Source organism: Thalia democratica, chromosome 2 (genome assembly GCF_965202585.1).
Source record: "Thalia democratica chromosome 2, ktThaDemo2.hap1.1, whole genome shotgun sequence".
Lineage (NCBI taxonomy): Eukaryota > Metazoa > Chordata > Thaliacea > Salpida > Salpidae > Thalia > Thalia democratica.
Genome location: NC_139166.1, coordinates 29,800,172 through 29,815,237, shown reverse-complemented (window position 1 = coordinate 29,815,237; position 15,066 = coordinate 29,800,172). Strand labels below are relative to the sequence as shown.

Sequence of the window (15,066 nt, the reverse complement as noted above, 5' to 3'; positions counted from 1 at the left end):
TAACAAAAATGTTATAAGCTTTTTAATTAGCTGGTATTCACACAGTGTCAAGGTATTACGAAAAAATTGCTCGTAGAGTTCTTAGAACAGTGTACTATTAAAATGGTCATTCTAAAATAATTATTGTTTAGGTTAAATAACTCCAAATTAAAGCTGTCCAGTAAAGTAGAAAAAATATTTTTGTAAACTGAAATTCTAAAAATTGAAAGAAACTGTAAACATCTTGAATCTGCAACTTTAAATTACTCAAGAAAGTTAAATACAGTTTTGTTTCCAGAAAATTCTGACAAACTTATTATTTATGTGAAGGAAGTTGTAACTAAACAAAAGAGTAAAATTAGAAGGACAATAGTAAGAAATTGAACAATTTTATATTGCTTAAGTTTTGAACTTTAGCTAGATATAATGTTTTTGATTAATCTGAAGGACAATTGATGGCACAAGAGAGCTTTGCATTTTGTTTTGGCACTAATTTTTCTCTCCCTCCAAAACATTTGGATAAATAATTGATTTTTTTTTGATTTGAGTGTTTTTACAAACAACTATGTATGTTGAAATAGATCTACTGATGAAGAAACTGCTACAAAAGTTAATTTGTCATTATTGGCATATAATTAAAGTAAATTAAAACCTGAAATAAGTAGTTTGTTGGATTTCTCTGAAATAAGAAATATAGTTAAAGAGTTGAAAAACGACAATAATTTGATAATTTCTAAACCGGACAAGGAAATTGGGTGTGTTTAATGAACAATCTAACTATTTGGAAAAAATTGATGTTTTTATTGGTGAATCATCAAAATTTAAACTGTTAGGCTCGGCAAAAGAATTCGACAATATTGATAAAGTTAAAAGTGAAGTTATTAAGTTTCTCAAACAGTAATCTTCAAGAATAAAACTAGTGAATATATATTCAATTTGGTGAAACTAGTTGGGTCAGTTACCTCGAGTTTGTATGGGTTACCAAAAATTCATAAGGATAATATTTCTTTAAGGCCACTTTTATCTATGGTAAACTCACCTCAGCATAAATTGGTGAAGTTTTTAAACTTGAGTATCAAACCAATGTTGAAACACTTTTCAGCATATTGTTTAAAAGGTTCCTTTACGTTCGCTGACAAAATGTGAAATATGGAAGCAAATTATAAGTTTATTTCGTCGTTTGGCGTTAAAAGTCTTTTCACTAATCTACCTTAGGAAGAAGTCATTGAAATTTGTATTGATACATTGTATAAGATAAGTAAGTCTATAATAAAAGATTGGATTTTGAAAAAAAATTTGAAACTTGCAGTTTCTGGCCTTAAGTTTACTTTTAATTCTTTAATTTATTCCAAACTAGATGGGATAGCCATGGGATCCCCCTTGAAACCAACATTGGCTAACATATTTATGGGTTATATAATGTCCTTTATATAGTGTCCTTTATATTATGGGTTATATAGTGTCAAAATTATTCCTGCCTTCAAAAATTAATTATTGTACCTCAGGTATGTTGATGATTGTTTTGTGTTGGTCAGAAGCGAGAAAATTATGGATGAATTTTTAAGTATATTGAACATTGCTCATAACTCTATCTGCTTCACAATAGAAAAGAAAACAATTTTTAAGATTTAAAAGTTAAACGAGAAGAAAACAGATTTTTAACATCGGTTTATAGAAAGAAAACCTTTACAGGTTGTTATTTGAATTTTCAATCCAACTGTAGTTTAAAGAGAAAAGTGAATCTAGTCAGAACTCTGTGTCATCGTGCATATAAAATTTGTTTCCCAGAGTTGCTACTAAGTGAAATCAAACAGATCAAGATACTATTAAACAAAAACGGGTATCCACAAGAGTTATTTAAGAAAACAATTCATATACATTAGAAAACTTGGATAAAAGAAAGACATTAGGATCTGAAAAATGTGTAGTTACTTTAAAACTGCCATTCATTAAATTAAGTTTTAAAATGTTAGAAAAAAACTAGAAATTTTATAATAAATACTTATTATGTAGCAAACTCAAAGATCGTCTTTACGACAATACCACTAGTAACACTAGGTGGTAAAGATTCTATATTCGACGTAGATAAAATTATGGTAATTTACCAATTTAGCTGCTGTTGTAAAGCAAGCTATATTGGATTGACAACAAGACATATAATTTAAAGGATAACAGAGTATGTCCAAAAGAGTGTATAGAAATTTTGCTTTTCAGAAAATAAGGATAAATGCATCTAAACGTTCATCCATTGCAGAACACTTGGTAATCAACTCAACATGTGCAAACAGTTAGAATCTAAATAGATTCAAAATTATTAAAACTTGTAGTAATATTTTCGATTGGATTAAACTTGAAGCTATTTGTATTTTTTTAAAGAAACCTGTTTTGTGTAAGCAAAAATATTTGAATTGTATTGTACTGTTTCTTTATTTTCGTGATACTTTATAAGGCGTGTTATTGTCATTATATTAATGTATAGTTTTACTGTAAGTTAATTATAATGTAAGTAAACTTAAATGATTTTATTTGTTACTTATATAATTGCTTTTGTCTTTTATTACTCTTTTGATTACTTTATGATTAATTTGTTGTTATATAAGTTTGTAAAATGTTATCCCTTGTTAGCTTTGTACTCTACTGATGAGAATTGCTCAAAATATTTTTAGTTGTATTGAATTTGTGTGTATTTTATATCTTATTGTGTAAATCTATTTCTCTAAATTTTGTAGCATAAAAACAAATTACAATATACAAGCTAACATTTTTTGTTTAAAAACTACTAATTATTTTTATGAAGTTGTAAAATCAAATGTAATGGAACAGGAAAACAAACAAAAAAAATGCTTTTTAAGTACTAACTTAAATAATATTGGTTAATACTTAATAGAACTGCAAATTAAAATTTTTAACGTTATTGATTACAATGAGTAAGTTAGTATAAACTTTGTACCACGGAAACGTTTGTATTTATTAAATTTTATATATTTAAAGTAAGCTGTAAAGTATATTTTAAAAGTTATCCTTTAAAAAGCAGTTTCATAGAAATAAGTAAAAATTAACTATTAATTAAATATAAATAATTTAAGACCATGTAACTAAACAATCAGTATGTTCAATTAAAAAAGCAACATTATTTACGTCTGAAAAACTTTCACAAAGTTATTTTAAAAATAGTGTTAATTTTATTCAATACTAAAAACTATTAAGTTGTCACAATTTATAGTTTAGTCCAGTGGAAATATATATACCTATAGTAAAGTAGAACAGTATAGATTTAAGTGTGTCTTTCTATTAGTTCATTTTCTTTTGTTAGAACAAAATTAAAACAGACAAGTATAGTTTATTTTGTAAAACAAATACTTTTTTTTTTGTTTATTTAATTATGTAATAAACAACTGTTTTATACAGCTGTTTCGTATAAGAGATATTTCTATCTCATATATTCCTCAGTAAAGCTAAAGTTTATTACCGAAAGGTTTTTCGTGCACCAGGTCCCAAGACCGAATATTTTGAGCGATTTTATTTTTGTCGTTCAATAAACAACAGTATTAAAGATGTTTTGCAGAAATTTGGAATTTAAAATTTTTATAAGAATGGTGACGTAGTAATAATGAAGATTTTTGTGCAGTAAGCTAAGTTTGAAAATACGCTTGTTTTACTTTTGTTACTGGTTTAAGAGTTTGTGCATTTTGAAAAAGTTTTAGTAATTGCTATTAAAATTTTTGTAATGTACAGGAAAAAGGTTGTATTAGGAAAATGTTTTGAACTACTCGTGTGCGCGGCTTAAATTTTATTTTGATTTAATACTTGATTAGGTTTAATTTTGCTAAAAAAAATTTAAGGTAACAGCTAAAATATAAAAAAGTTAACTCATTTAACTGTTTAATCATGAAAAAGTACTTGATTTCTATTTTCAAATCAATAAACATTGAGTTTAATAATGATGAGTATAAGAATTCTTAAATTTAAAAAGTATTTACAATTTTTATTTTCTTCGGAGGTAGACTTTAAATAAATATCTTTGAAATAAAAGAAGAGGTGGTATGGTCGATGATATAAACAACCAGTAAATTATTATTTTTAAGAACAAAATTTATTAGTTAATAAACAAATATGTTGTAGTTTTGAACAAATATGAAAAGTTATTAAACATATTTTATAAAAACAAAAGTTGATCATTTTTGGAATTACGAATTAAAAACAGCTCTAAACCTTCAAGTTCGTTCAGAATAACCACTTCCAAATTTTTTTTAACTACAAACTTATTTTATTATAGATAAACTCAACTGTGTTAAATTTTTATTACTACCATTGTTTTATTGTACTTTACAATAGTTTGATATTTCCAGCTTTAATTTAATACGCTTATCCGTAACATTGTTTTTTAAACTTTGAATTTTTATTCAGACAAGTTGCTTAAAAAGTGTGGCTTTCACTTATATGCTAAAAAAGTAAACTATGTTCGATAATTTAGTTAAATTAAAAGTACATAAAATAAATTTGATAAGTATTATTTATCTTTCCGCATACAAGTTTTTCGTGTTTTCAACAAGGAAAGCTACAAGTTTTTGTAAACTAGACTTTAGCACTTTTTACGCGTATTAAGCATAAAAATATTCCTTTTTTTTCAAACGGTGCAGCAAAACTATATACTTTTCTATTTCTCTCCAAAGTTATAGTACATTTTACAACTTTTGTATCAGTTAGAATTTATTAAACGCTAATTTAGAATTTGTTAAAACTTGAAGAATTATGAACAGTTGGTCGAATTAGCTTTTGCAGACTTTCAGAATAGAACATATGTTTAATGAAAAGTTCAGTACGTAGGTAGAATTGTTTTTCTTCTAACTTTTGTCTGTAGATAATTTATGTTCAAAGAATATTTATTTGTATAATATACGTAATATCTAAATTTTAATTATTTCATCTAATGTATTTAAAACAAATGTTATACATAATTAGTTATTAATATCTAAAAAAATTATTTGTATATCAATTTATTTTTTAATCAGGTATTTTTCTTGTACAAAAACTAATAAATTTAAACTAATGATGTCTTAAAAGTTACTAGTTTCATACAACTTTTTCCCATAATTGTAAACACAACTTAGTATAACTATAGTATATATAATAGTTTGCTCTTCAAAGACAAGAATTCTTTGACAAAAACAAATATTCCACAACAACGTTTAAAAAAAACTTTTCTTGATACGATATTAGCTGTTTAATTGCCCTTAGTTTTTCATCATGTATATTCTACACTGAGTATTCTTTTTTATAAGGAATGGTTGTAATATTTTTACATCAAATTTAGCGAATCAAAACGGTTAAAAGCTTTCTTGTTTTAAATTAAGTAACTATTTACTTTATAATCATAAAGCTTAAATTTTCAAAGGATTCTGTATTTAAGTGTCTTTTGTTTAACAAAAAAATAGTAGTATGTTTGTTGAACATATTTTTCACTCTTTTTCTTTGAAAACAAAACTCTGTTTCTCTTTTTTATTTTAGCGGTTTTTATATTTCTAAATACAGCTCATAAAATATGAAGTTGTAAAAACTTACAATTAGTAATCAATAAAAAGCGTTTCACTTGTAAAATATCTTAGTTTGTACTGAAATATAAAAAAAACTTAAAAATTGCCTTTCAATTATAAAGCTATAATCTAATATAATATAGGGTTTAGTGTTTAGAATGTGGGTATTAATGTTTTTTTTTGATATAAAGATATGCAAGTAAAAGTAAAAAATATTTAAGTCACAAACTTGTTTTTGTTTTGAAACAATAAAAATAAAAATAAGTACCGATAAAGCAAAGCATAATTTTTTTTTGCGATTTTAATATGTATAAGTTAAAAACTTTATGATTCATGAACTTATTATCAGTTTGAATAAGTTTTTTTTCTAAAGTCTTAAAAATTAGAGGTAGAGCTATAAAAAAATTGAAAGGTATCAAACTTTTGTTTGGATAACTCTTTAAGTTAAAAATTAAAAATAAACTGTAGTTTTTAAGAAGATTAATTAGTCTCATTATTTATTTAAAGTAAAGTTTTTTTAGATTGACCTTATTGTTTACACAAACTTTTCTAGTTTGAAAAAAACTAGACATTTTTAAGTTGAGTAAAACTTTCATAACAGTTTCGTTATCAAGTTGCTCATACTTATAGAGTTTAACTGATACTATGCGTTATACCTTATCTACTTTTATCTCTTTTGATATTTAAACAGAAGTAGCAATAGAAATTACGAAACCAAATGCATTTCAATGCATACAGTTTGTCAAATCTAGTTTGTATTGATAACATGAGAAAAATAATATACTTGAATACTTTTGAAGTAGACTGTAAAATCGACATTATCTAAAACTTTTTACTTATTGTGAAAAGAATTCTTTTAAAATAAAATTTTAATTGTTTGTGTTTAAGAGCAATAGAAAAAAAAGTATTATAATGTACAAGCTTCTACAAAATTGACATGAATTATTCTATAATTTTATTATCTGATTATACAAGATTTTTTTTTTAATTTTTTTGTTTATGTATAAATCAAATACACAATATTTTAAGTATGAAGTATGAACTAAACATTAAATAGATAAATAATATAATCGAAATGTTTAAAATGGTATTTATGAAAATTACAAATTTGTTAATTTGGTTAGATAAATGTTTTTAGAAAAACTAGTGATGATTTTAAACATTTACATCGATTCTAAAGGTTGAAACATTTTACTAATTAACGTATAGGAACTTAAAAGTGTTATTTTAGGTGGTATCTTATAACAAATACATCTTATTTCTTTTAAACTTCGGCGTTATAACAAATTTCTATCAAAATAGTTGTAATGCATGTAGATAAGTTAATTGTATAATTGTGTTACATTTTAAAATGTATAATTCAATTATTTTACAGTTGCTACTTGTAAGGTAGATTGTTGCAAAGATAACGACGTTTTAAAAACTTTTTTTTGCCTTTTTTAATTGTTACAACTTTTTGAAAAATAATACAAGGAAAGTAAATGACAAAAAACTTTTTAATATAATGAATGACTTCAAACTATTGACATGCTTACCTTTAAATATTATACAAAACAATACTCTACAAATTGATGTTTGTATATATAAATCTAAAAATTTAGTAAACAAAACTTCCAACCTTCAAACCATTTTGCACAAAATCTTGTAAGTTCTATTTGCATTTTAATAATTTTAAGTAACAACTAAAATACTACCTATAAAAATATTTCACAAAAATAATGACTTAACAGCTAACAGTAATAATGATTAAGCTTAGGAAGTTTCATAATAAATATATATAAAGAATGATAAGCAATTATGACGGTAAAAAATTTATATAAGATTTCTTAGTTTTAAATTTAAGGAGGAAAATACATATACAAGAAAGCTACATTTATTCACATAGAATTTTTAAACAAAAAAATGAGCTCAGAATGGGAAAACTACGCTAAAAACATATATTATCCGATAGTATCAGGTAAGTTTATATTTTTAAACTATATATAAATTCATAAACAAAAGCTATAACTTTGAAAAAGTTTAGCAAGAATATTAAAAGAAATTACTTTATCTTTTACTAAATATATATTTATATAAAGATTAAAGTTACACAAATATGTGGATGATTAAATAGAGTTATATAAACTTTTTAAATTAAAAACAAATTTTGTAAAATATTTTATATCTCGTAAACTTAAGGTTATTTAATGATCGATTAAAAAGCTAAATAAAGATGCTACGTTGAATTGACTCTTAATCTAAAACTTTCTGTAATGTTTTAGATTTAGTTTTAAAATATTTTACTTTAAAAACTTAAAAAAGCACTTCAAATATTAGCAACGGGAGTGATTAGCAACTTGATGGTCATTTTGGTGATTGTTGTGTGGGAAAAGAGTCGAGCCAACCGAAGTGTCCCTCAAATGTTGGTGGTCAACTTGGCAGTTGCAGACCTTTTCTTTCTCTTCACCCTCCCTTTTCATTTACCCCTCATACAAGGTGAAGCGGGCTGGTACTTTGGCGACCATCTTTGTAAATTTGTACAAGGTTAATACTTAATGACAAAATACTTTAATGATAAAAAACATAAATAGTATTAAGTTTTTTTTAATTAATTTGTTTGTAACATATCTCTTGGAATAAAAATTGAAATTTAAAGGATATTATTGAAAACAGGAGTACACAAAGTTTTTGCAATTTGTGCAAAATAAATCAATAAGGTGTGCAAATAAATTAAACTAATAATTTTATATACAAAGAAGTTGTTAAATTTTATTTGTACTTTTTATTGAGCAATATGACTGGAGTTAAATACATAAAAGATAGATAAAGTTAAGCTACATTAAATTTTGTTTTAATAAATAGGTTTAAATCTTTATCTTTCTAAGAAATATATTTAGACTAACTGCTTATAAAAATTTTCTCGCACAGTAATTGTATTTTTACGTACACTTTGAAAAACACTGATTAAAAGTGTTAATATTTTTTAAGTTACTTTTAAATTCTTATATTCAAGATAAACAAAAAAGTAGTTTTCAGTGATGGACCATATAAACTACCACGCTTCGATATTGCTTTTGACTGCAATGAGCTTAGATCGCGTGTTAGCAACGGTTTATCTGATAGAAACCAGAGTACACAGAACCAGAAAAAATGCAACTAGAGTTTGTTTGGTTGTTTGGTTGGTCAGTTTAGCGAGTGGCATTCCTTTTATGTTGTACTCAAAAGTTAAAGTTATACTTGGAAAAGACTCCTGCAGCATGAGCTTTCCAGGTACTGAAATTACGGATGAGGATTTGGAGAATTTGATAAACGCAACAGAAAACTATATTTACGAAGTTTCAACAGAATTCATGGAATACAGTTATTCAGGTTTTTTTGTCTAATGTAAATCTGCTCGGAAGTTGCAATTTGTTGCAGTAATTTGAGTTTTTCTAAATTTGTTTTTGATTAAAAAAATACAATTTTTAGAGCCGATATATTTAAAATAGCATAATATAAAACATCCCTGCTTTGAAAAACAAAATCACTGCAAATTCAATTTAGGTTATCAAATGGCAACTACACTTAAAGTTATCTTAGCAACAGTCCTATTAATCAAAAAAATTAATAAATATGATAGTACAAAACGAACTTAAAATAGACTTTTCAAGCATATGATTATTTATTTTTAACCTTTTCTTAATTTTCTTAGGAGTATATGAAACAGGAAATCAAAGTTTAGAAGGGTATACTTGTGGACAACTGCAGCATTATGGTTCGAAAGTGTACTTAACTTACGAAACCCTAAACTTTGTGGTGTTTTATTTAATCCCTGTCGTTATAATTGTAATATCTTATACTGCAATCCTTCGAACTGCATCGAGTAGGGTAAGAAGTATACGACAAAAACCAAGTAAGCTTGCCTTAAAAAGTTTTTACTTAAAAATAAATTTAAAAAGTATTGTTTAGACTTCTAAGTTTGCATTATGTTTGATAACCAAATACACTAGTCGTTTCAGAAAAAAAGGTTTTCACTTAACTAATCTGTTTGACTTTAGTCAAGTATAATGCCTCCAGAGGGCGAACATAACAAACTGTCTTGTTGTGAAGAGCGGAACTCTAAATTTATTAAATACTGTGATAAAATTAGTTCAAAAATACAAGTTACTTCAACACTCAAAAGTCTTATAATTAAACCTTTAAATTTATTTTAAGATTTAAAAAATAAAAAATAATATTTCTAAATTTATGCGTTTTTTAATTTAAACCTAACTTAAAGCTTCGTCAAAGCAAGCAGTAGTTGTTGTTGCTTTGCTGGTTGGAGCATTCATTTTTTCATGGTCACCATACCTTATTTGGAGAATAATTTTGCAAGACCCTGAATTTAAGGTATTTTTTTTAGTGTTATATTAAATTAAATTTTTATACAAAAACTAATTTTACAGTGACACTAAATAATATAAATGTCTTTTTAACTCGCTGCTAAATGAACCTTTTATGGAATCATCGTAGTTGTAAAGAGTAAATGGGTGCACGACTATTTAAGTTACGACAATTCAAAGTATCAAAAATATGTTTGAAAGTCCGCAACTTATTTTACGTTACCCCTATTAGGATATAACGACAAGCTCACGTTGAATTTCAACGTAATCAAAGTATTTACACTTTACACTTTGTATTTTAACGTGTTTAAACAGACTACGTAAAGCAAGAAAGGGTTTTCGAAAAACTGATAGAAATGCGCTTATGATTTCTGGTTAAAAGTTTGCGCTAATATTAAAGCTAACGCTTATAGAGGCGACACCAAATCAGATGGAATTCAAAAATTATTTGGGCCTGCAAAATAGCTAACGTCACCTCTGCTACCGCAAAAATCTTACGAAGTGTAGATAAAATGTTAGGTAGATTGGCATAAAACTTATTTCATTTCTATCCTAAGCGTAATGTTGTTCGACAATGCTCTTAATAACGTGAATAGTCTGCCAAATATGTATGATCTTGAAAGCGACCCAACTATTTAAGAATTTTTTTTTTAGCTACTGTTTTAGAACTTTATGATTTTTTTTTAAAGTTTGGTGTGCGACTCTATGACCAAGAAGTCTTTTCATGCACCTAGGTCTTTGGACCAAAATGTTATTTGAGCATCTTTGTAATGTATTTATTCTAGTATAAGGTTTTTTTGATTCTGTTTAATAAAAATAGCTAAGTAAAGCTTTAATCGTGATGACTGCATGAAATGAATTAGTCAGTGAAAATATATCCGCAAAGTTACCTTGACAATGCAAGGTCTAAATATTAAGACTATGGTAGTGAAAAAAAAAAGTGTTTTAAAATTAATTTTAGTTATATCTCAAAAAAGATTATAAATTTTCCACAAAAAGAGTTTGTAGGTATTAATTAAACCTACATACGCATTTTTTTTACTTTTTTAAATAAATACAGTGCTTATTCACTTATCCGAACAGTTTCGGTCAGAAAAAAATTATAAAATTTTTCAATATTTAAAACTAACCTATTTGTATGATACAAATATTTTAGCTTTCATGCTGTAAGAAAATTTCATAAATTTTGTTCATTGTTATGAAGTAATAATACTACTAAAGATTACATTTTATCTTTGTTCAAAACTAGTTTAGTAATCAAAAACCTTTGCATGTAAAGTAAGTCAGTTTAGAATTTAAAAACAATATTAATAAAAAATAACCTTTAGTTTTTTACTTAAACTTTCAAATATTTTTTTACAGGTTAATAAATTCTGAGTTTTTAGAAAATGAATGTATAACAAAATACTGATAAAAAATAATAATGAAAAACATGAAAAAGCTTTAAAACAAACGTCTATCCTTTCTTATTTTAGTAAAACTTCCAATAAAAACTAGTTTGTTAGGAGTGATATGTTTCCGTTAAATTGAATTTAAACTTGATCAAAGTTTTTTATTTTTCTTTATGTCTGTTTTTTTTCTTTGTCTAAAAAGTTTTCTTTTTAATTTAGAGAGATAGGTTTACATTGTTTTTTGTTTTAAAAGATAAATCTAATTTATATTTTCTCTTACAGACAAACTTAATCTTTTTTTAATTAACAGTTTGGGTAGGTGGAATTACAAATGATAAAATTTACTTGCTTGACCCTAAAAAAACGTATATTGTTGCAGAGAGTTAGTAAGTCTGATGTTTTTCTACCTTGGAAAAAAATAAATTAACTAAGCTAAAATTTAGCTTTTATTATTTATCATTTTATTATATATTACTCACAATTACTATATATTTGTTTTTACCATAAACCTTTATTATGCATTGAATTATTTGCAGCAGTTATATTATTATATTAAAAAAAAAAGATATTTTGTACTTATCTGGAATTTTGGTTATCCGGACATGTTTAAAGAAAAATCTTGCCAAACGTGTCCGGATAAGTGAATAAGCACTATACTACTTTTTGACCCTTTTAACAATCTTTGAACCTAACAACAATCTTTGTTGGAATATATCTTTTTTAATAGAACTTTAGGACATTCTGGTATGTGTGTTTTGGAATCTAAGGCAAAAATTAAAGAGAGATGTGTCTAGTAACGCTTAGAGTTTCTTAACATGATCCGTATCATGCATCACCAGAATATCTCTTACAATTTACGAGGTTTTTTAGATTTGTGCATGATCTTCTTTAAAATGTGCACTTACAACAGACCAGAGAGTGGTTGCCATGGCAATTCGCACTTTCTAGCTAAATAGGTGACGTCTTGCTGTAATTAGGTTAAACTGGTGCCAGTTTTTGAATAGAAACTTTTCGTTGACAAAAATGTTCTTAAATATTTAATGAAATGTAATTATGTTAGTGTGTTTAAAATGAAATAAAATAAGTTAAACCAATAAGCATAGCTTTTTTAGTAAAAATCATAAGTTTTTTTTTCACAAGTTTTTCTACAGTTATCAATCTATTTACTTTCAAAAAATACTTTTTTACTATTTGGTGTAGTATTTCAAATAGGAAAATTTAAAAACTTTAATGAAGTAAGTTGAAAACTATACTTTTACAGCTAATATTTTTTATTTCGATAAACTTAAGAGCGCTGTATATTAAAAAAATATTTTATTTACATAGTTAATTATTTTTAAGTGCACTTAATCTTTTTTTATTAATAGTTTGGGTAGGATTGAATAAATTGATAAAAACATTTTTTAGAATAATAACAACTACTTTTGAAAAAATATTATATATAAATACATATTTTGATAATTTTTTTATCAATCAACATTTAAATCATGTTTTAAAAAAGCAGTAACTCTTAAACTTATTTTTTAACTTCAAAACTTAAGTTATAAACTTTTTTGTTGAACAGAACAACAATAAGAATCCAACATGTGCTATATTTTAATCTCAACAAATTTTTGATTTTTGTTTTAGTTTATACTTTTTAAATATAGAAAAAAAGCGAAAATTTAAAGGTTTTGTTGCCTACTGATAGATAAAAATCGAAGAGGATAGTTTAAGAATGCTATCGTCTTGTACGGTATTACTTGAAAGTACTCGTTTTAGAATTTTTTTTTTTCTTTTACTTTTTTACAAAACTTATTACAACTAGTTTAAAACTATACTAGTTCGTAAATTTACTTTTATAAAAAACTAAATGCTTCAGTAAGCAACAAAGCACATAAACGAACAATTATTTTTCAAACACAGGTTAGTAAAAAAGAAACATGTAGTACATTGAATACAGTTTTTACTTTCCTTGCATATTCAAATAGTATGGTAAATCCGCTTTTGTATTCTGTTTCAAGCAAAAACTTTAGAAAAAAAATGTTGGCTTCATTTAATTTTCTTACAAATGGTAGACACCGAAGGTTTAAAAGTTTTTTTTTTATTAATTTTTTGTTAAAACTAGTTTAACTAAATAATCTTTATTTTAATAAGCAATTTAAATAACTTGTATTTTTTTTTAATTTTAATATATACTGCTATTTACTTAACTTGTTAAATAACAAGTAACTTTTTTATGCTTAACCTAAATTACTAACATTAGTTATAAATAACTCTGAAAACATATGCAATGCTAAACTTAATTTAGCAAAAAAGAAATTTCTCAAATATTTAGGAAGCTTGTCATCTTTTTGTGACGTCTTATTAATGTCATATTTTATAATTTAAGAATACGTCGTGTTGATAAACATGCGTTTAAAAAATAAGTGTTTTTACTTATAGTTAAACATAAAACATTTTTTAGAATAATAACAATTACTTTTGAAGAAGTATTATATATAAATACATAGTTTGATAATTTTTTTATCAATCAACATTTAATCATGTTTTAAAAAAGCAGTAACTCTTAAACTTATTTTTTAACTTCAAAACTTAAGTTATAAACTTTTTTGTTGAACAGAATAACAATAAGAATCCAACATGTGCTATATTTTAATCTCAACAATTTTTTGATTTTTGTTTTAGTTTATACTTTTTAAATTTAGAAAAAAAGCGAAAATTTAAAGGTTTATTATTCTACTAACTGACTGTAAAATTATTACATTTTAGCATAGCAAATAATAAATATAAAGAAGTTAAAACATGAAAAATATGCTTACTTTTATGTGGATTGGTGATCCTTTTCCATATCTATATAAACTATTTTTAGCTAAAAAGAAACCATCGAAACTAGTTATAAGTCAGAAAGTTTTACTTTTTCTTTATTTTCAATTGACAATATTAACTACAAATCTTTTACAAAATAAAACTAAGTTATTACTTTTTTATTCAGAACATTGGTATTAAAAAGCAAGACAACATTTACAACAAAAGTTAAGTTTTCGGGAAAAAGTCAAAGTGAAGGTAGATGCTATACAAACAAATCTTTAACCACCCAATTATCTGTAGAATCTTTAGCTTCTGAAAGATTTCATGCTGCTTCTTTAAGAAGTACAAAAAATTTTGCTTAATAAAGTCTAACTGCATTGAAAACAAAACCACTATCTACTCTTTTTGCTTCTTCTTATAAACTATACATATATATGTATGTACAGCGTTTTTTAAAAAAAAATTACTTATATATTTTTTATTAGTAATAACAAACATATAGATGAACACTTCTATTATACTTTATAAGAAAAGTTCAACTTTCAAACAAACTTCCTAAAATAGTTTGGTTGAAAGTAAGAAACACTATAAAATACAAACTTTTTTTTCACTAATAATACGGTAAATCAAATCTTTTCTAATTTTTTTTTTATTAACTACTAGATAATAGACAAGATTTATAAATAATTCGCAAATCGGTCCAGGACACAAGTCAATTGTTTTTACTGGTGATTTTTTTCCCTGCATCAGTAGTTACAAAAAATAAATAAACGATGGTTTGAAAATCTACCAGTTTATTGCAACATTTTGTTCAAATTAATTTCGGACAACAGTCCTTAATAACTTTAAGACTAGTTTTAAATTGTCGATTTTCGTAGTTTTTGTTAATTGCATATTGTAACTAAGTCATGAGTTTATTTGTAACTACGAGCTACTCTTTTCGAATGAGAATTCTATAGTAATCGAAACAAAGTTGTTCGTCTGAAGAAACTTGCATAACTTATCTAATGCTAAAATTTCGTACAAACTGCT

The 15,066-nt window shown here is 25.0% G+C and overlaps 1 protein-coding gene across 1 annotated transcript; it reads left to right on the top strand.

The window, feature by feature from the left end:
* Positions 1-4,698: 4,698 nt before the first annotated feature.
* LOC145829848 (somatostatin receptor type 2-like) lies at positions 4,699-14,390 on the top strand. Its single transcript, XM_082937720.1, has 7 exons — positions 4,699-4,798; positions 7,357-7,470; positions 7,830-8,036; positions 8,529-8,861; positions 9,184-9,384; positions 9,751-9,860; positions 14,219-14,390. Exons 1-7 carry the CDS (start codon positions 4,780-4,782, stop codon positions 14,261-14,263), a joined length of 1,029 nt encoding a protein of 342 aa, XP_082793846.1. The 5' UTR covers positions 4,699-4,779; the 3' UTR covers positions 14,264-14,390.
* The last annotated feature ends 676 nt before the right edge of the window (positions 14,391-15,066 follow it).

What these genes read in the sequence shown, in the direction of transcription:
- LOC145829848 (XM_082937720.1), top strand. An exon ending in ATATTATCCGATAGTATCAG is followed by an intron (nt 7,471 to 7,829) that starts GTAAGTTTATAT and finishes TTCAAATATTAG; the next exon opens with CAACGGGAGTGATTAGCAAC. An exon ending in AAGTATACGACAAAAACCAA is followed by an intron (nt 9,385 to 9,750) that starts GTAAGCTTGCCT and finishes CCTAACTTAAAG; the next exon opens with CTTCGTCAAAGCAAGCAGTA.